General features: G+C 36.0%; 1 protein-coding gene across 1 annotated transcript in view; it reads right to left on the bottom strand.

Annotated features, from left to right (window-relative positions):
- Positions 1-12,693: 12,693 nt before the first annotated feature.
- The window catches only part of LOC107722335 (zinc finger SWIM domain-containing protein 6), a gene marked incomplete at its 5' end in the record, with an annotated part of 31,775 nt that continues 23,876 nt past the window's right edge, over positions 12,694-20,592 (bottom strand). Inside the window, 4 exons of the mRNA XM_016530656.1 lie at positions 12,694-15,398; positions 16,330-16,411; positions 16,504-16,667; positions 17,976-18,133. Coding sequence (XP_016386142.1) covers positions 14,536-15,398; positions 16,330-16,411; positions 16,504-16,667; positions 17,976-18,133 — 1,267 coding nt within the window. The remainder of the gene's footprint in view (positions 15,399-16,329; positions 16,412-16,503; positions 16,668-17,975; positions 18,134-20,592) is intronic.

Genomic DNA, 20,592 nt, shown 5'->3' with positions numbered 1-20,592 from the left:
TCAATTGTTTCTGGTGTAGCAACAATTTTTCACATTTCTATTTCACATAGAAATTGCTAGTAAATTTTACAATTACAAAGAACATTAACATTAAATTAAGGGTGACATTTTACAAAAACTGAAATAGCATTTTCTTGTAAAACGTACTTCAATAATCTCTCTGGAAGAAGAGATTGTAATATCGTAATGGGATTTTCCTGGTTAAATAAAAGATATAAAATATCTTTGTTTTATTTATACCTTTTAGTTTTTTTACAGTGTACAAAAAATTATTTTCAGTATCTCAGTATATGAATAATTTTTTACAGTGTAGAATGCTTGAACGCTTTACCTGAAGTCTTTATATTATAATGTATTATAAAAATATATTTAATGTATTAATTAAGCCTTGTAATGCACTGTGGTCTCATTAATTCTAACCACAGTTATAATACATTATAATATTTATTTATTCATTGGTGCACCTTCAGAAAGCATATGGCATTAAAACAAACGAGAGAAAAAAACAGTTTTAGATGTAACAAGGAATACGCAAATATAATATTTTTGCTTTGCTTACAATTATTTATGAAAAAATATATAATGCATTACAAGGTACATTATGAATATAATGCATTATACATAAACGGTTCAAGTAAAGTGTTACTGATGCTTTTTTGCCCACATAGTGTAGTTATGGCATCTAGCACGCTGATATAACCAGCCAATCTTTAACCTATTAAATTGCCACTGAATTCATCCAAATTATTCAATGCCTTCCAAGTGGCTCAGGTTTATAACAGGACCTTCTATAGGTCATTTTTAGAGCTTTTAGACACACCAAAGTACAGCAACTAACTGAAATAAATTGCAGTACTAACGTTAAAGGAAATTGAAAATGTGAAAATAAAAGCCAATTCAAAATGTTAATAAATCCAAATAGTACAAATAGTTTTGATTATATATATATATAATCTAAAATACATATATATATGAAAATATGTTAATGCAGAAAATGTTAGTGCATATATTTTGCAGAGTAAATTGTAAGCGCATCCTCTCCTAATGGAATTATTTGTTTCATCAGCGTTTAAGCCTCACATTATTTACCGTGATGTCATTCTGAGAAGCAATTAAAAGCTAACATTACAGAGCAGAGCAGAGCAGAAGTGAATATTAGAATATCAGTCATACCCATAATTACCTGCTCTCTCAAGGTATTTCGGAATTTCACTGATCACGGACATTAATTATATCTCCTTTAAATACAATAAAAAGTAATGGGGGCCCTCTGGTAAAATGCTCCTGAATTCACAATGCCTAAATGAAGTTATCAGTTTTATTAATGGTCTCTATTCTTCTTCATCTATTATGAATTTTACAAGAGATCTATTTTACTGAGTGGTCAGGTTGCCGGTGAACGGTCCGACGTTATCGAGGGCAATTTCGGTCTTTTTTCGTGTGAAAATGAGCGCGGAGGAACGATACTTTAATCAGGAACATCGTGAGGAACCGGCCCTTGTTAGGTAGCTTGATAGATGGGCCCCATTCATCACCTGAAAGCATCTATGTAAAGAACGGAGCCGGGGCTGGAGACTGACGGTATTAATTACTATTCAATTACAAAAGCCTGGCCCATAAATAAAAATAAAAGGGGGTATTCATGAGGCATTTATAGAAATCCACTTGGGATGTGAAGGAAGGGCATTTTTGTGAGATAAATAAATCAGAGAGTGTGCGGCTAGTCTCTCTGGAGTTACACAACGTGGCTTTACAGAGGAGAAACTAGAGGAGATTTTACACAAGAGACAGAGACAGAGAGAAGTTAGGGCCTAATTTTAATACGAACTTCAGGAAAGACTCCTGTCAATAAAAGTTCAAAGTCGAGACAGTCTGATTCTATGCTCCAAGCAAACACCACTCATGCTGCCTTTTAAGACGTCTCGGCCAACTTCTAAGTCTGCATTGCATGTGTTATTGTTGGAAAGTCACTTTCAGGAGCCACATCAGTGAGCTCAGTGCTAATTTTCATCCAATAAATATACTTCTATTTCATTCAATAATGAAGTAATAGTTCCATCCAATCAAAAATGAGCTATATAATTCATAGATTTTCATATGTATTCATCAACTACTGCACTCTAAAAAATGCTGGGTTAATTACAACCCAGTGCTGGGTAAAATAGGGACACACCCAGCAATTGGGTTGTTTTGACCCAGCGGTTGGGTTAAATGTTTAACCCAACCTTCTGGGTAGTAACCCAACCGCTGGGTCAAAACAACCCAATTGCTGGGTGTGTCCCTATTTTACCCAGCACTGGGTTGTAATTAACCCAGCATTTTTTAGAGTGAAATTTAATAAATGTATGTACACAGTTCAAAAGTCTGAGTTTAAAAAAAAAAAGAAATTAATACTTTTATTCAGCAGCGATGCATTAAGTTGATCATGTGACGATAAAGACATTTATAATGTTACTAAATGTTCTGTTTCAAGGAAATGCCATTCTTTTAAACTTTCTGTTCATCAAATAATTGTGAGAAAATTGCAGTTTTCACAAAATATTATTAAGCAGCACAGCTGTTTTTAACATTGATGTTTTTTGTAGCCCAATGGGTTACTACCCAGAAGGTTGGGTTAAACATTTAACCCAACCGCTGGGTCAAAACAACCCAATTGCTGGGTTTGTCCCTATTTTCAGCACTGGGTTGTATTTAACCCAGAATTTTTTAGAGTGTGATATGTTAAGCACGGGGTTAGTATAATTAACTAAAACTATATAAAATTTTTTTTTTTTTTGTGATTTGAAATTAAATACATTTTAACTGAAATAAAATCAAATACAAAAAAACTTGATGTAGCTACTAAAGTAACAAAAACTAAAAAATGAAATAAATTAATAAGAATATATGGAAAAATTATAATTATAAAAACACAAAACAAAACTATTAACTAAAATAAAAATGATAATTATATAAAATAGAAACTTACTCAAATATTAATGAAAACTATACGAGTATCTCAGTGATATTAAAATAAAGCTGTTTAAGCATTATATCATGTTTTAAATTACTAATATAATATAATATAATATAATATAATTTAATTTAATATAATATAATATAATATAGACAATTTAAAGTGTTGTAACCATGTCTTCCAAATAAGTCAAATAAGTCACCAAAACATGAACTTTCTGTTTAATCTTTGAGTGAAGGCTTTGAAAAGAGACGGAACAATCATTTGTGGCCAGTATGGAAATTCTTGCACATTTTCCTATCAAAGAGTTCATATGAATGTCAACCGTTTGTTGAAAAACAACATCTCTACATCTAATGAACACGCAAAAGATGACACTTTACCCTCTCAAATCCTTTCTCTAGAAGCACTTTAATGAGTTTCCTTGACCAGATAATGGCTTGGATTAGTTTAAAATATATACCTTATTTTTTTAGTGGAAATAAATAAATAAACAAAGGTTTACTATTTAAGGTTTAAAAATTCTAACTTTTGTTAGAACAATTATTAATGAGAATAATAGTTGTTTTCTAAATATTTGATAGTTCAATTTAAAACATATTATGTTATTAATTATTAAAAATATTAATTTTAATTAAATAATTAATTAGTTTGGTCCCTGGAATCACACTGTGCGTTAGACATTTGAGCAAATATGTAACTCTTATCAAAAATTTTAGAAAAATTGTGTATCAGTTTCCACAAAAATATGAAGCAGCACAACTGTTTTCAACATGAATAATAATCAGAAATGTTTGTTGAGCAGCAAATCAGCATATTAGAGTGATTTCTGAAGGATCATGTGACTCTGAAGACTGGAGTAATGATGCTGAAAATTCAGCTTTGCATCACAGGAATAAATTACATTTTAAAATATACTAAAATAGAAAACAGTTATTTAAAATAGTAATAATATTTTACAATATTACAGTTTTTTTTTTTGTTGATCAAATAAATGCAGCCTTTTTTCAAAAACATTATAAAACAGCTGCACTCTATAGTATTATGTGTAGCATCATATTTTGCTCAGGAAAACAATCACGTGTTTACAGAAAATGTATATATCTAGTGAATTAAATGCATGTTTACAAAAAGCCTATTAATCCAAGTCAGTTAATTGTCCATCATTATTTTCTTCGTTCCTTAGCAGTGACATTTATGAAAACTTTATGAACAGCAATTGTTCCTATGTGTGACATTTTCATTTGCCTTTAAAGTCGAGATGTTAGGACGTCACTCGCCTGTCCAGAGACTCAAAAATACAACGCGACAGTGGCTTCAAATCTTGAGAGCGCAGCTACTTTAGATGAAAGCGTGTGATGGGGCTTTCATCTCCAGAGAAAAGGTCACAAATACCCTGGTGCAATGTATCACATGCTGATAGATGTTTTAGATATAAGAAGAACTTGCAAAGACCTTGTTTAAATCTCCAGGTTAACATGCATCTGTGGCCAGATCGTCTTTGAAGCCCGGCGATGGGAATGAGGGCCCGGCAGCTTCAAACGCCAGCAGTCGCTTCGGCCCCAAAGTTTCCTCATCGCCCAGGGGAGCACGGGAAGGCTAGATCTGTATCGAAAGGGGGGAAAAAAGTCAAATTTGCCAACCACAGTGAAATCCCCCTCATGGGAACTTGAGGAGGCTGACATTTTTAGATCACAGGGTCAATAGTTAAGTTAATGAACTTAAAGGGCACCTTAGATTTTTCTTTAACAGATCTGAGACCTCATTTATCACCATACTTATAATTCATTAAATCATTTTGAGATTTTAAGACCATTTATCACTGATAACCATGCCCAGATATACTTCTTTTGGCATTTTATACACTTATTCTAGGGGAAAATCTGCAAAATTCTGCAGAAATTCATTTGAACATGGTCACACGTGTTTAACAGGACTGAGTAAATGTCAAAAAGATTATAACAGTGTTATTTTACTATCATTGATCTACTATTATAGTTTTTGGTAATATTTTAAAATATATTTTATTTATTTTTTATATCGCTTACATTTTAATTGTAGTTACAGTTGAGTAACTTTGTGAAATTTGTTTTTTTGGTCATTTTTATAGTCTAGTTTCTATGATGTTTTCAATGATAGTTTTTTAGTTTAGCAACTGCACAGAAACATTTTATATTTTCGGTTTTCATTTTAAATTTAGTTAGATATAGCAATGTTGTGTGGTTTGAGTCATGTTTATATATCTTTTATGTCTATATAGTTCTTATGCTTAAGATTGTAATTTTTTTAGTATAGCAACTACATAGAAACATTTTATATTTTCGATTTTAATTTTAATTACATTTTAGTAACTTTCTTTTTTTATATTATACATATATATTATATTTGATGTATTTTTATATATTATACATATTATACATTTTATATTTAGCCTATATATTTTATTTTAGATTTGATTTTAGTTTTAGTTAACATTTAATGACCCTGAATTACACCAAAATAAAAATACCAATTAATTGTCCAGCATAACATGTCCCTCTTCCTCAGCAGGGACATATGAAAACTTGACAGACAGCAATTGTTGCTATTATACGTTTGACAATCATTTTAAGAATTTAAGACATTTTGAGCTTTAAGCTTATCATTACCTTTTTTATACATCGATTTTAAGGAAAAATTTAAATATGAAATTGATTATACTACAATGACAATAAAGAAACTACTGAAAAATTATTAGAATTTCTTTTAGTCCAAAAGTTATTTTACAAAAATAACTTCGCAAACAGATATCTGCTTATGAATAACTAGGGAACTTATGAATAAGTAGGGTGCCTCAAACTTTTAGTATCTTTCAAAGATTTGATGCTATTAACATGGAAAACTTTGGTTTTGCCCATGTCCTAGAAGTTAGCCAATCAGATTAGAAATGGCATTTTTTGTTGTTGTTGTTGTTGTTGTTGAACATGCTGACTAAAGTCCGCATAACTAACTATTTACTCACCTGTCAGTCACTTCACTTGTGCATGTAGATGCACATACAGCAAATCCAGCATGACTGGAGTGAGCGAGTGTGACCTTAAGCCTGATGCAAGAATTCCCGGCGCATTCCCGGCGTTCCCAGCGGAGGCACAGGGATTACGGACTCCTATCTCTCAAGGACACACTCGCTCAGGTGAGCTGTGTGGTATCAGTGCCTGCGCTGTCCTTCGGTTCCCATAAGCCCCTGTGTGCCTAATTTAATCCCGCACGGCCCCCACACACCTCCCGCGGCCCGCGGAAATCCCGTGGTTTATCTTAGTGTGTCATAAGAAGACGCTACCCTACGAAATCCTGCTGCAACACACTCACATACACATATACACACATTCAGCAGGAATTATTAATATGTGTGTGTTAATATGATTTGCTTGAAACGCTTTGGGGTGTTTTCATGATCTAGCGTAGCGTAATATTAGGGGTTTCAATTAAAGAGAAAAATCCACACAACCTCTGGTGTCAGTGCAGATGCATGCATCTTTATATAAATAAACAAACCTTAAAACTCACTATCTATCAATTCAGATCAATATCTGTTTTCAAATCAGTATGTATTTAACTTTGCAACCACGTAGTAATATGATGTGTCTATGGAAGGCAGACGGGGCCAAAACTCGTATGAAATTTGTTGGTGTCAACATGCACTGTTAGTCTGTGTTAACGCCACAATTTTTAACGTGTTTCTTTTGTATTTGTAGACATGCACATTCTGGTCATTTTAGGGCATCAGTTTTCACCACATTTCTTTAGTACCTGTAAAGATGCAGAGTTTTATCGTATTTAGACAACACATTTGAATAAGATTTAAAGCAGATTTACCCACACATTAATTCCTTTTTTTTAAAGTTATTGCAGCATTGCTTTATTGATATCTACTGTGCTAGATTAAATTAATGAATGTTACAATTAGGGCTGCACGATAAATATCGCACGATATTTAATGCGCATCTCGTCAGTAAAGTCGGTTCTGTAATCAGCGGTAAATCTCCATCACCTGCGATATTTATCGTGCAGCCCTAGTTACAATGCAAATGAAGACTTTTCAACCTGAGAAAGAACATTAAACTAAACAACTAAAAAGGACATGACAAACCATGACATAAGATTGACATCACACACAGCACACCAATGCATTATCTTTTAAGAACAAATATAATGCCTGATGTTTGCATACCAGCATACCATTATGACATCCTTCAGGAGTAAACATCAGGAATGTTTGTATACCTATATAGCAACATTCCATTGTGACGCATAAGCAAATATAGTCTAAAATACAGAAATTTCATTGATTGCTATGCATGTTGTCGCATTAATGTGGATAAACAGTGCATGTTGACACGCTCAAATTTTTAAGTGTTATGTTTAAAGACTTTTGGCCCTATCTGCCTTCCACATGTCTGGCGTATTCAGCCAACAGGATTTCTGCATGTGACTGTGATGCTTAGAGCACCAACATGCTTTTACTGTGACAGTGTGGTAAAACACAACATTATCCCCTCAACAGATTACACACAAACACCAACGCGTATTTCTGTCTGTCAGAGGTTCAGGTTTGATCACATTACGCTCTGTGTGTCCTAGACCCACTGATGATTGATAACCGGGGCCAGACGTGGTCTGGTCCACATTGTCTAAATCAAGCATTATTTAATGCTATGATTAGTTTTAAAGCCATCAGATTGTGTAAGAAACAGATTACAGAGAACTGACACTGGTTTGCACAGGAGAGCATGAAAGGTTAAAGCATGCATAATTGAAAAGTGAGATCTGAAAATCATGAGAATGTGAAAGTTCAAAAGGTGGCCTTCAAAGCCCTCATATGGAAATACTTTTTTCCAAAAGAGCAAACAGTGGCGACTGGGTAAAATGTGAAGCGTATTGATTGGTCAGTGCGTTCTGTTGCTCCCACATTATGACCAGTGGCATTTTACCAGCTCATTTCTGCAGTTAAAGTAAAGTTTGACGCTCTCACTTATATCATACACTTTTTAAAAAAATCATTGTGCTTTTTTCCCTGAGGTGCACTTATAACGTATAAAGCCGAGGCTTTTGTGCTAAAAAATGTCATAGTTTAGTTTTACAACCATTTTCTACCATTTCTCAATCCATTTTACTTTAATAATTTGAAAATAAAATTGAAAAATAAATCTTGATTTATTCCATCAGGAATTACTTGGCTGGTGAATGGACAAAAAGCAATAAAAAGCGACTCAAAAACCTATTATTCATTTCATGGGTTAATAAAATGAAATAAATTGTTTTCAAATAAAATAAATTAGTAAAAAATAAAATTATGAATAAACAAACAACCATTTCGTTTTTTGGAATAAATGCCTACATTAGTCAGATATGATCTTATGAACATTCTCCAGCAAACATCAATGGCCTAAAGGAAGAACGATACTACTTTTCACCCCTGGCTTCCTTCTGGATATCTTCTCAAACCTCACTCAAGGAACGTTTCCAAAAAAATGTTTCCTTCCATCTCCCTTCCATATTCTTGTCAAAGCACAACACTGAAGGTATCCAGCCAGCTGGTATAGCTCCAACAATATAAAACCTTGAGTCTTTGCCTTATTTTGGAATACAACAGTTCTTAGACCAAACTGAGATCATTAGATCATTCCTCTAATACACTCCCATACTGAATTCACTGTATTTTAAAATATAATCTACAGAAAGCAGTTCTATATGCTCTGGTCAGTCTCAGACACTTAAACCTTATTCAGTAGAACTTGACTGTTTACAAAAATGACGCAAGGAAAGGATGGAAATACAGAGCTAAATATAACCATAAAGTTAACTTTGTGTAGTTTGATCAATCAGGTTAGAGTATATAGTGACACAAAACAAGTAACGCCACAAAATATCACAGTGAATAATCTGATCCATGGTTTATACTCACTAGTACTGTTGTTTCCCTCCAAAATCATGTCACTTCCTGGGCAGTGATGTCACTGAGGGAGTGGCTTTTGTTTGTTAAAGGGATTTTACAGAAGACTAACAGGACGCCAGGAAAAACCTATAAATGGATTATCAGCTCAAACAATATTCCCAAGTCTTTTATAAAAATTGAAACATCTTCACAATTCACTTATATATCTACTTAATTGTGATATTGAAATAAAAAAGTGAGTTTAATATTTTATCCAGTATATTAAGAGACATTTAATGGGGGATGTGATGTATTATGTGACCTTGGAATACTTTCGGAGGCATTTTGAGAGTTTTCAGTGGATGTGTGTCTGTGAGAGCATGCAGGAGGTTGTGGTGTTCCTGGCTGCAGTCGTTCATTGTTTCAGCGATTCTGCTTCCTGTTGAGGCTGCGAGGGGTTCTGTCCGGCCCGGCTGGCTCTGCAGTAATTGTAGGGTGTATGGGTCTGGTTGTCTTGTGATAAAGGATCAAAGTTGACCACTGCCCAGCACTAAACTCCTGTGTTAGCAACACATGTCAACAGACGACATTTTCAACCAGTGTTTCCTCCCGAGGAGGAAGTGTACAGCGCTCTGCTGCCGTTACAATAGATACCGTATCTCTTTATCCGGCCGTTCAGAGCACTGGTCGATGAGTTGGAGAAAAGGAAATTTCACAAATGTCTCATGAGCAATGAAAGGTTTAAAAGGAACCCGTTTAATGCTTTATAGCTGCGTGCATTTTAAAAAAAATTTCAAATATCAGTGGGTGTATGCTCAGAATGGCTTACTACTCATGTGGTTTTTATATGTGGATCTTCTGCATGCATGGAATACCCAGATGAGCTAATACATTTGCTCAAATGTGAAGCATACAACCAGATCACTGTGTGGGAGAGCCAAATCCCACAATGCAATGCTCTAAGTTTGATTAATAAACCAGACGTGATATGTTGTAATTTTTAAACTCTTTACTACTTGTTTGATCAAATGGTCAAAAGAATTGAATAAAAAATAAAGCACAAATAAATGAAATAATATTGCTCAATTAAATATCCAACATTGGGAGAACATACTATTTGCATACTTATCTTTGAAACATTTCAATATTGCATAAAGTTTCGCATGCTATTTGTGTAGGTGTACAGTGCATTTCATGTGAATCAAAACAAAACTGCATTAAAATACAAAATAAATGAGAAAATTATAATATTTAAACTAGATGCCACTGAATTGATCAAGCAACACGGTTAGGTTAGTTAAGTTAACAATTAATATTCATATGCTGACCTTTCATAAAACCCTGGGTTAACGTTCTCATTTGCATATTTTACGATGTCGGTGTCATTGATTGGAAGAACGCAGCACGCAACCTGTTTACATAACATCTCTATCCTCGTATACAATGTACGATCAAGTTTTTCCTGCATGGACTATAAACGGTTTTACTCGAAATCGAATTGAAATGAGTTTCCGTGACTGTACAAAAGCTTGTGAATAAGAGGGAGCAATTGGTTGTTGGTTGCCAAGCATCTAGGTGGAACATTCTAACCCAGCATCGACTGTACACACTGTACAAGTTTGGCATGGCAATGCGGGATTAACCCTGGGTAAAAAGCGATGCTAAATCCACTTCGAAATTATAGGTGTGAAACCTTCCTCTACTGGGGATAAAAGCGGGGTTCAGAACAACAAAGTTTAGCGCAGTGTGAAAAGCCGCTGTTTCACATACTATTTTAAACCATAAAGTACATGCACGTTAATATTGTACTGTAAATATAAGCAAACATTAATGTCAGTGCTTGGTTTTTAGTGCACAAATCTTCTGAAGAGCCTCATCCTGTGTCTGCGGTCAGTGGTGTGTTGTGCCAGGCCTGAAGTCACAGAAAAGCTTGAATTTGTCACTGTCTTCACTCAAGCACTTGGATATCTCCCCCCGAACCCCCCGGCCTCCTGTTCCACACTGCTTTGGCAGGAACCGATCTCCTCACAGGCCTGAAAATGCTTCATGGGAATTATGGCTGAGGCTATTACAGTTTGTTCTTCCAAATGTACTGAGGGGCTGATGGTCTGGGCAAAGTGCTCCATCTTGGATTGACTGTGCATCTGTGCTCTCAGTAACAAAATGAGAGTGAAAAGCGTTGGTCAGCACGGGTCTTCTTCCCATCTGTCCATTCCGCTGATGAAGAGAGGTGGAAAAACTGCTAAACACTGCGGTTTTTGCAGCCCAAAGCAAACGTGGAAAAGAATCCATATGCATTCTTTTAAAACATTAATTTCTCAGTTTCAAGTTAAAATGGGCAGAGAGTGTGATTGTTCCACTTTTGAAATAATATAATTAATATACTATTGTGCAGAGGTAGCTACAGAATATAAACTGTGGTGCTTTCATTAAACAGTAACTTTGTTCAAGTAGGGAGGTCATTTCTGTATCACTAAAAAGACCCAACTGGTTTAGTATGTTGAATAAACTATGAAATATTGGGAGAAAATGAAATGATACTCTAAATGTGAAACTAAAACTGCAAGTAGGTGGCAGCAAGTCACTGTCTTAATAAGGGAGTCATTGATTCATTCATTCAACAGATTTGTTCAAAACGGCTGATTCATTCAGAAACGAAGCACAAGAATGTCTTGACATATCATTGACAACCGATTCAAAATGAAGAATCATTTACTCTGTTTGGAGTTTTTTTTTTTTTTGTTGTTGGCTGAATAGTGCAAAAACAGACAATATTGTGTATAAAAGGTATGTCACTTAATATTAATTTAGACGTAGCTGTTTTGGTGTAATTTACAACAAATGTAATTTACACAGTGTGAACTTACCCACCTTATCAGTGTGAGAATGAGTTTTTCCTGCAGTATTTAACATCGTTCAGTCCTTCACGTTCTTGACATCTCAATGGCTTTAAGCTCTTGGCTGGTAATTCCTGGAAGTTTGCCATTAAAAGCAATCGAGTGTGTGAGAGGATCAGTTTGTGAGTAACTGTGGCCAACCTTATCGTTCCGCTCCAAGTCTGAAGGAGCAACTCAAGTGTCATAATCTTCCACTGCAGCCCGTTTGTCCACTTCCTGTTTAGTTTAGACAAGAGGGACATGTCTTTGTAGAACTGGCATCTGGAAATGACCAAACTGTAAATCCTAAAGCTAATCTAACCCAGAAGCACTAGACAAAGAAGGGATTGCTGGATAACCCATAATGATAGTTTAAGACTACTTAAAACTGAGAGCATTTTCTTATTTATACTAACCATTTGTTCCAAATCTAGTGAGCTGCTACCATTTTAAGCAGATTCCCAATGAGGAGGATTTTCTAAAATGCAGTCAGCACAATTATTTCTTGTTCTTAATCCCAGAATGCATTACAAATTTGGTGAAAAATACATGCAAAATGATCTAAGAAATGTGTAAGTAATTATAAATTTATTATAAATTATATTATATTCAATATATTATATATATATATATATAAAAAAAACAGATTCAAACTACGTGAAATGGAAAATTTTCTCATTATTATTTGTCTATATCCTGAACAGATGAACATTCTATGAAAATCAGTCATGGAAAAAGTGAGTGTCGTGCACACAAATGACTCAATGATTTGCTTCCTCTCAAAAAACTAATTTTAATTAAAACAAAAATGTTGAATCATTAACAAGTTTATAAAACAGTGATTTAGTTACATAAATAAATTGATATCGGTGTATCAAATCTTAAATTCAACTTCATGAGAATGTTGACACGGGTGAAGAAGTACAATCGTTTACCTTTCATAATAAATAAAATGGAGAAAAATGATATTTCTGTTTCTAAACGAACAAAAAAAGAAAAGAGCTACAGACATACCTCTAAGGAAGGGGACACTCGACAATGTTTTTGCACCAAAAAACATAGGAAAACTGCTTTTTAAAGCACAGAATACAGAACCATTCAGCTAAAATTAAAGACCGTAAAGTTGTAACCAAAATCGGTTGGCTTTCATTTTTAATGAACAAGTTTGGTAGTTAGAACTCCAGTTTGGTTATTTTAAAGCGTTAAGACAAGGCAAGAAAGAAGGCTGTTTTCGTTTCGTTGAGGAATCCTATAGGAACGACAAAAAGAAAAACAAAACAAGAAACGTAAAAAAACAAAAAACGTTTAAAAAACGTTTGAACAGTCAGACCTACACAGCAACTTTCTGTCTTGCACAAAGTTAAGATGTCAGCAGATAGGCATGTACATGTTATTGTGCATAAAAATGGAGCTTCGTCGTGACTCGATTATTGTGGAAAGAAACAAGAGCGTCAGGCCAATCGCTCGGCATGTTTGCGTTAACATCGATACTGTTGGATCTACATTTCTAGGCGTTTTTTTGAGGCACATGGGCCTGCGTTTCTTGCATTCCCAATTCTTAATGCTAAGGCTTGCTGCTCTGGTTCACTGGGTGTCCGTCCAAACCACTGGTGCCCTGCGCGGTCAGGTCTACGCCAACGCATCCCGGACCGCTCGGATCGTGCATCGGAGGTGGCTCTGCATAGATACCCAGCACACAGGTTCACTGCCCGATTCCAGCCCCGACAGCACGGCTGTGTTCGGAATAACACACTAGCGTACTGCTACTGCGGTTGCAGTGTGTAGTATGGACACTGTGCAATGCAATGCGCTTTAAATTGGATTAAATGTGAAAAACACCCAGTTTCATTTCCAAGATGAACTGAATTAAACATGCACCGTCATGAAATCACGTGAAACGTTAATTGTGGAATAATGCCTACTGTTTCGCATACTATTTGTCACGCAGTAAGCAGCGCGCTAGCCTTCTGTTCCGAACACAGCCCGAGGCTCGCGTTTAGTCCCTCTGATATGTTTTGTTTCAAACCAAGGTACTGCAGCTTCAAGTATTTTGCATTACATAGAATATTCTTTTTATAAATTAGTTAACGTATACATTTTTTCAATATTCAGACATATACTATCATATATACAGTACAATAAAATGCTCTCATTCTTTCATGACCATTTTTATCTTTTTTTCTTTTCTTTTTTTTTTCCAAAGAGAATCCCTGAGATGTATGTCGACAGTCGCTAAGTTTCCACAAGCGCAAGCACAATGGGGTTGAAGAGCGTGTGTGTGTGTGTGACATGCTTTTGGACGAAACGGCACTGCAAAGCCACGCAATTAGCCTGGTGAACTGAAAAGGAAACTAAAAAAATGGAGACGTGTTTTTGTTTTTCTCGTTTCTAACACTTCTTTAGTACACTGGTAATGTGTGACTGGTTCAGGAAGGAGTAAAGCTGAAGCCGTACGAGGTACTTGTCACTTAAGATGGAGGTGTTGTTTGGTTTAAAGCCATATTTCTTCTTCACTTTGAGGCTGTGAATGTTTAACAGAGAGATCTGGAGTGCTGTGTGGACTTTCGCCACTGGACAACATATACTCAGTGTAAACCGAAACATCGTGACATACTCTCACACGCTTTCACACAAATAAAGGGGAAACACAAACTTCCACAACATGACAACGTTCCACTTTTTTTTCCGTTTTTTTGCGCAAACGTAAGTCTATACACATAATACCGGTGTGGTTCGTATTGTTTTTGTCGTTTCTTTTTCTTTTGACTTAGAAAGCATACAAACGCGGACTAGCCGAAGCGCTCGCGCACGAGCATCATGAGTTTCTTTTTGCCTTTGTATATCTGTTTCAGGTTGTCTATGAACTGCGTGAACTGAATGTGTCCGTCGTGCGCCATGAGAAAAGTCTCTCTGGCTTTGCTGAGGAACTCGATGAACTCGCTGTAGTGCCGCGGGCTGATGTGCGTGAGCCGCGAGTGCGTCGTGTTGATGTAGGCCCCGATCGTAGCGTCCAAGAGCTGTCTTAGCGGGGCTTTGTCCAACGACATCAACTTCCCAGAGTTCCTGCGGCTGTGCAGCGCCACCATGCCAGGCGTGGTCAGTGTGCAACGCCGCAATATGTCCGACAGCACGGTGGCACACTTGACGCTTTTCACCACCAGCGGGATGATGGCGGCCAGCTCGTTCTTTCCCAGCGAGTGGCTGAGCGCACAAGCCCACAGCACGTCGTTGATGGCGGGATGCGTGTCCTGGTTGTAGCTCAGGTTCAAATGCACCATCGCGAGCGTGGCCAGTTTGTACGCGCGCATGGGGTAGCCGCGGTGCTCCATGTAGCGCGCGATGGTGAACAGCTGCGTGTAGCTCATGCCCGTGGTGGCCGCATCCAACACGATCTGGTAGGCCGTCTCGAAGGCGATGTGGTCCTTCTCGCAGAGCGTGAGGGCCGACAGCGCACAGTTCTGAGGGTCCTTCATGGCACACTGCAGGGCTAACGTCCGCGCGCTGCTCGCCAGGTTCTCCTGCTGATGGCAGTCCAGGTGCAGCCGGACGATGGTACTGTTGGACATGACTGTGGTGGCCACGATGCTTGTAGCCTCGGTGGGAGTGAAGAGGGTGAACCAGCTCTGCATGATGCTGTCCAGTGCGTAGACCCCTGCAGACACACGAGGAAGCAGAATGTCACTCAACTTCCGCAAAACAAAACTGCCCATTTATTCTCTTTATACATGTTTGTGCTGTGCTCAATTTGTCAGAGCACATAAAAGTCTTTATATTTCATCAAAATGTCATATTGTAATTATTTACATTTTTAAAATTGTTTTATTGTTTAATTTAAATAATTACATAATTTAAATATTTTATATATAATTAATTTAATTATTAGTATATTAATAAAATAAATGTAAATAATTATATATATATATATACACACTTAATGTTTTTAATTTTTTTATATTATTTATATTATGTTGATTAATATTAAATTCATTAAATTAATATTAATGTCTCGATAATTTTCATGATCAGTTTTTTATAATCTTTGCAATGACTGTGCAACAATAATTATTTTATTGTTTAATTTAAGCAATTACATTATATTATTTTGCTAATAATAAACTAAATAACTATTGAGCAGTGTTTTTAAATCAAAAGGCAATTGCTGCAATTTTGTAAAAGAAAAAAAATCACTCATGGCCATTTATTATGATCATTTTACTCCTTTTCACTAACTTACCGTGGTCAAATCACTAATGCGCAGCCTTGACTAGCTGCTTTTTTTGTAACTAGTACCTAGTAACGTTTTTTGTCACTTTTTTTGTAACTAGTAATAGTGTTAGCTTAAGGCTAAAACTTACAAACTTATTTTATTATTAATAAACTAAATGATTTATTGTACAGTAATTTTTAATTTAAATTTCAATTGCTGCAATTTTATTTAAACAATTCCTCATGGCTGTTTATAAGGTTATTCAACCCAGTTTCGCTACCATGCCATGGTAAAATCACTGTAACAGCCTTGATTGCCTACTTGCTTTTTTGTAACCAAAATCTGGTAACAGTGAAAGCTGAAGGCTCAAACTTACCAACTTCTGTGGCACATGTGACTAGCCATCGTACCATCTCTCGCCGCCGCCAGTTGAGCGTTGAAAGCGTCATACGCATTACCTGCGATTTATTAAAAAAGAAAATGTAAGGAAATGGGTAAAAACAGGTATAAGTGGAGATCACGGTGTGCTGATGGATGAAGAAGTGGATACCTGAAGACCCAGCTCCAGGGAGACCTTCAGCAGAGTGATGTCCGGCAGACTGTCCATGAGCGTCGCTATCTTAAAGGCATCCTGCGCCAGTTTGAAGATATGAGAGGAGGAGTGAATGTTCTTCTGTATGGACTCTAATACTGTCTCTAACCTTCGAGCATCACCTACAAACAACACAGGAAAACAACGCGTGTTAAGACGTAAACATCTGTACAAATGTGTTTTCTACATAGTAAAGCTATTAAAACTATAAGATAGTTTTTCATCATTTCAAAGTGTGCAAATTATGCAGTGGCCAAAAAAGTACATAGAAAACACACACATACATATATTGTTCTCAATGTAATTAGAATGTTATGTAATTAGCGTATATGTATGTATAGAGAAAGAGTTTTATATATTTTATATGTATACATTTTTGATGTATCATGTAAAACATTTTAAATAATAGCTTTGTAAAGAAATTCATATTTAAATTAATCTAAAAACTAATATAAACTTAAAAATGAGGTCCATATTCCATATTTGTGAAGATTTGCTCTCAGACTATTTTTTGTTGTGATATAAATATATATAACACATATATATTACACAACATAAGCAATTTATATATATTATTTATAAATGTATGTAGAGATCATAAATGTGAACATATAATAGAGTATATTTTTACATATATATTACTCTCTCTCTCTCTCTATATATATATATAAAATAAAAATATGTTAATAATAAATAATACATAAATATAATATGTATGCATTCATGACTAAACATTGTTGTCAGCATACAAATATTTAATATTAATATAATTCATTTAATTTATATCATTTAATTAAAGATGATCGAACATTGACTACTCAGGTCCTCATGTCCATCTCTACTAAAAATACAAGGGAGGACAGAGAATGTTTCATATTTTGTAAATATTTCATGGGATATAAACGGATTCACGCAAGTGATGAAAATTTGACATGACTGGTCATTTTTGTAAACACTGCAAATAGTCACCAGTGACCTTGGAGAAACATCAGGCGCTCAGAAACCCTTTCACCCGTCTACAGCACTGCATCACACACACAGCTGCATAATGAGCCGTGAGTCAGCACTAGTGCCAGACGCCCGGTGTGATGCAAGACGCTGAGAAAACCTTCAAACGCTCAGTTCTGGGACAGGATTTCTATTTATCACCAGCATGTTGATTTCCTCTGATTTCAGCTTCTCTGCACTGCGGTGCGATTAGATCTTAAAAATAGTGCTGCGAATTTGCAACTTCTCCGAGAGTCTTGTTTCTCCAAACCGAGGAGACGAATGCAGATTTGATTTTACGGTCAGGGCTCGTTGTTTTGCCGTCTGCTAGCGGAAATGCGGTGCGCAGGCCTGCCATTAAGCAAACAGCGCTGTTGTCAGGGTAATTGCAGCCTGCGCGTGAGTGATGGACGCGCTGGCGAATGTGACTGCGACGCTCTAACCTTTGGCTGCAGTGAGCATGGTGGAGGCCAGCTCGCACTGCTGGGACTCGATGTGGCTGAGGGTGAACCATCGTGGGTAACGATTGGGGACGACTGATACTATATGGTGAGGCCGGGACATGTCGCCCGAAGGAGCCATGGATTCCAACACTGGTAACCTGCGAACAAAAAAAGACACATAAAGATTAACACCAGAGTTAGTTCCAAACCACATCCTGTGGAGGAGTACAGTCAATCATCAATAACACAAGACAGTGGTATAAGTAAATGCTGCTGCTTTAGCGTAAAACTGTATTTTTCAGGCTGGTCCAACTAATGTGCATGAAAAGGCGAGACTTCCTTTCCTACAACCATAATTTCTCTCATTTATTTTCTGTGAGTGGTCTGTTTTTCCTTCTCATACAAAATTTGGTTTAGCAGAGCTGCAATCACAAACTGTACAAGAAAAGAACCGAAAGAAATGGCATCTCTCGGGTACAGATGAAAATATTTGTTAATTAGTTTAAACTAATCATTACATGTAGACAATATTTCATTTAAAAAAATAAAACAATTAAACAATGAATCTCATTTCATTCTGTATTTAATTAGTATATATATATATATATATATATATATATAAAATTTGATAATATTCAGTGAACTAAATTCTGTAAATACACACTACTATTAATAGATGTATATTAATATTAATACTTTATCATTACTCTATATATCAAGTTATTATTATAAAAAAAAACTTTTGTTATTAAAATTGTATTAACTGACTAGAAAGGACTGATTTATGGATGTAAATAATAAAATACAGTATCAGAGGACAATACTGAATATTTCACCTGCTCTACAACCACAGCAGAAGTTTCCTCTGGGAAAGGACAGTGTGTCGTTCTCAAACAGAGGTTTTGCTGTATTGTTTTAGCCAGCTAGCATGAGCCTGGAGGCGGCCCGCGGCCTTTACACACACCCCATTACTGACCATCCTGTTTGTCTGGACACTCACTGCGCTTCTGAAATACTACAACGAGGCCAACAGGTGCATCTGACTGGATTCGACCAAGTTTGAATCATGACATGAACTTCAGAGATCTTAATAGGAGCATATTTTTGCTGTGCACTTCCGAAATTGACATCCTCATTATGCGCAGATGTCGAATATGACCTTGTAAATTGGCTGTTAGTTGCACGTTGGGCATCTTTGATGGCTTTCTGAGGCTACCTTGGCTTTCCGATCATATGCAACTAAAAATCATCTATCTGATCATGCATATTCATGTCGGAGCAGGATTTCGTCCTTCGTCTCCAGTGCGGCGCAAATATGTCCAAGCATCGTGTCCTGGCATGGAGCTAATTACCAAGCTATCTACAAAGGGAATTGTATTATGAGGAGATCAGCCCTCGTCTGAGCCAATGCCATGGAGAGCAGTTATTTGGAGGCCACGGTCTTTTTATAAAGAAAGTCAATACTGAGCCCGAAGCTCCTGCGCTGGCTAAATTTAGGTGGATCTTTGTTTGATACCATCGACTTTATACGTGTATCCTGAGCTGCAAATCCCCCGGTAAACACAATCCAATCAAAATATAATACAATACCATACAGATTTGGATTTTTTTTTGTGTGGGGTTGGTCAAAAAAGGAAAATTAATAAAACATATGAGAGGAAATCCGTGACAAGATGTCGATATAAATCTGTTGGACCAGCCTTGCCAGAACCAGCCATAAAGCAACATACGATCAAAAATAACACTGATGTTCACAGTGAAATCTCACGAGTCCACTGCACTTAACTGCATATTAAACATTAAATATGTTCGAACTGGCTGTGATCACGTTGCGCAACATTTTCGCTTTCAGTGTGGATGGACCAATTATTGCATCACAACTATTTAGGACACAGTTTAAGAATTTCTGTTACACATCAGCACACATTTAAGAATCACAAGCATAACTAACGATATTTTTAAGTGTAAATCATTCATAGAATCATTCTTGCAAAAACGTTCACAGCATCCAAGTTTCCATCAATGTATTTTTGAGGTCACGCTCAGATGACTGGCTACTATTACCTCTCACTTTCATTTCGACTTTGCACCAATTTGCCTGAAAGTGACAGTACAGTTTGCTTGAACAAATGGGATGGAAGTGCTGCTTTATCGCAAATTTTTTTTACGATATCCCAATTTTAGTAGGGTCTTCACCTTTAAGCAAAAATGCATGAGTCAGTCTTGTATGACCTATGCGACATCTGGTAAATACCACTTGATCAAATCTAGTTTTAAAAGAGATTAAAAATCTGTTTGAAATTTCATGTAATTTATTATTTGTACATGTATCCCACTCTTCTTGCCACTTATTTAATATATAACGAATAATAATAGGTCTGATCTAACATCTATATTTAAGTGAATGTGACAATTTGAATAAGAACAAGCAGAATTGATTTGAGTTCATTCGCAAAACTAAACATGTTGCTTTGAAACGATTGTATCGATTTACGCAAGATTCCATTTTGCGTGTATATTAAATTTGCAATTTGGATGGAAACATCTATACTTAGATGAATGCAACAATTTATATAAAAACAAGCAGAAGTGATTTCTGTGATAATTCGTAGAACTA

The sequence above is a fragment of the Sinocyclocheilus rhinocerous genome, unplaced genomic scaffold (assembly GCF_001515625.1).
Source record: "Sinocyclocheilus rhinocerous isolate Xijiao unplaced genomic scaffold, SAMN03320098_v1.1 scaffold874, whole genome shotgun sequence".
In the NCBI taxonomy this organism is placed as follows: Eukaryota; Metazoa; Chordata; class Actinopteri; order Cypriniformes; family Cyprinidae; genus Sinocyclocheilus; species Sinocyclocheilus rhinocerous.
Note: the sequence above shows the minus strand (reverse complement) of the source record. Positions and strands in the feature narration are given on the sequence as shown.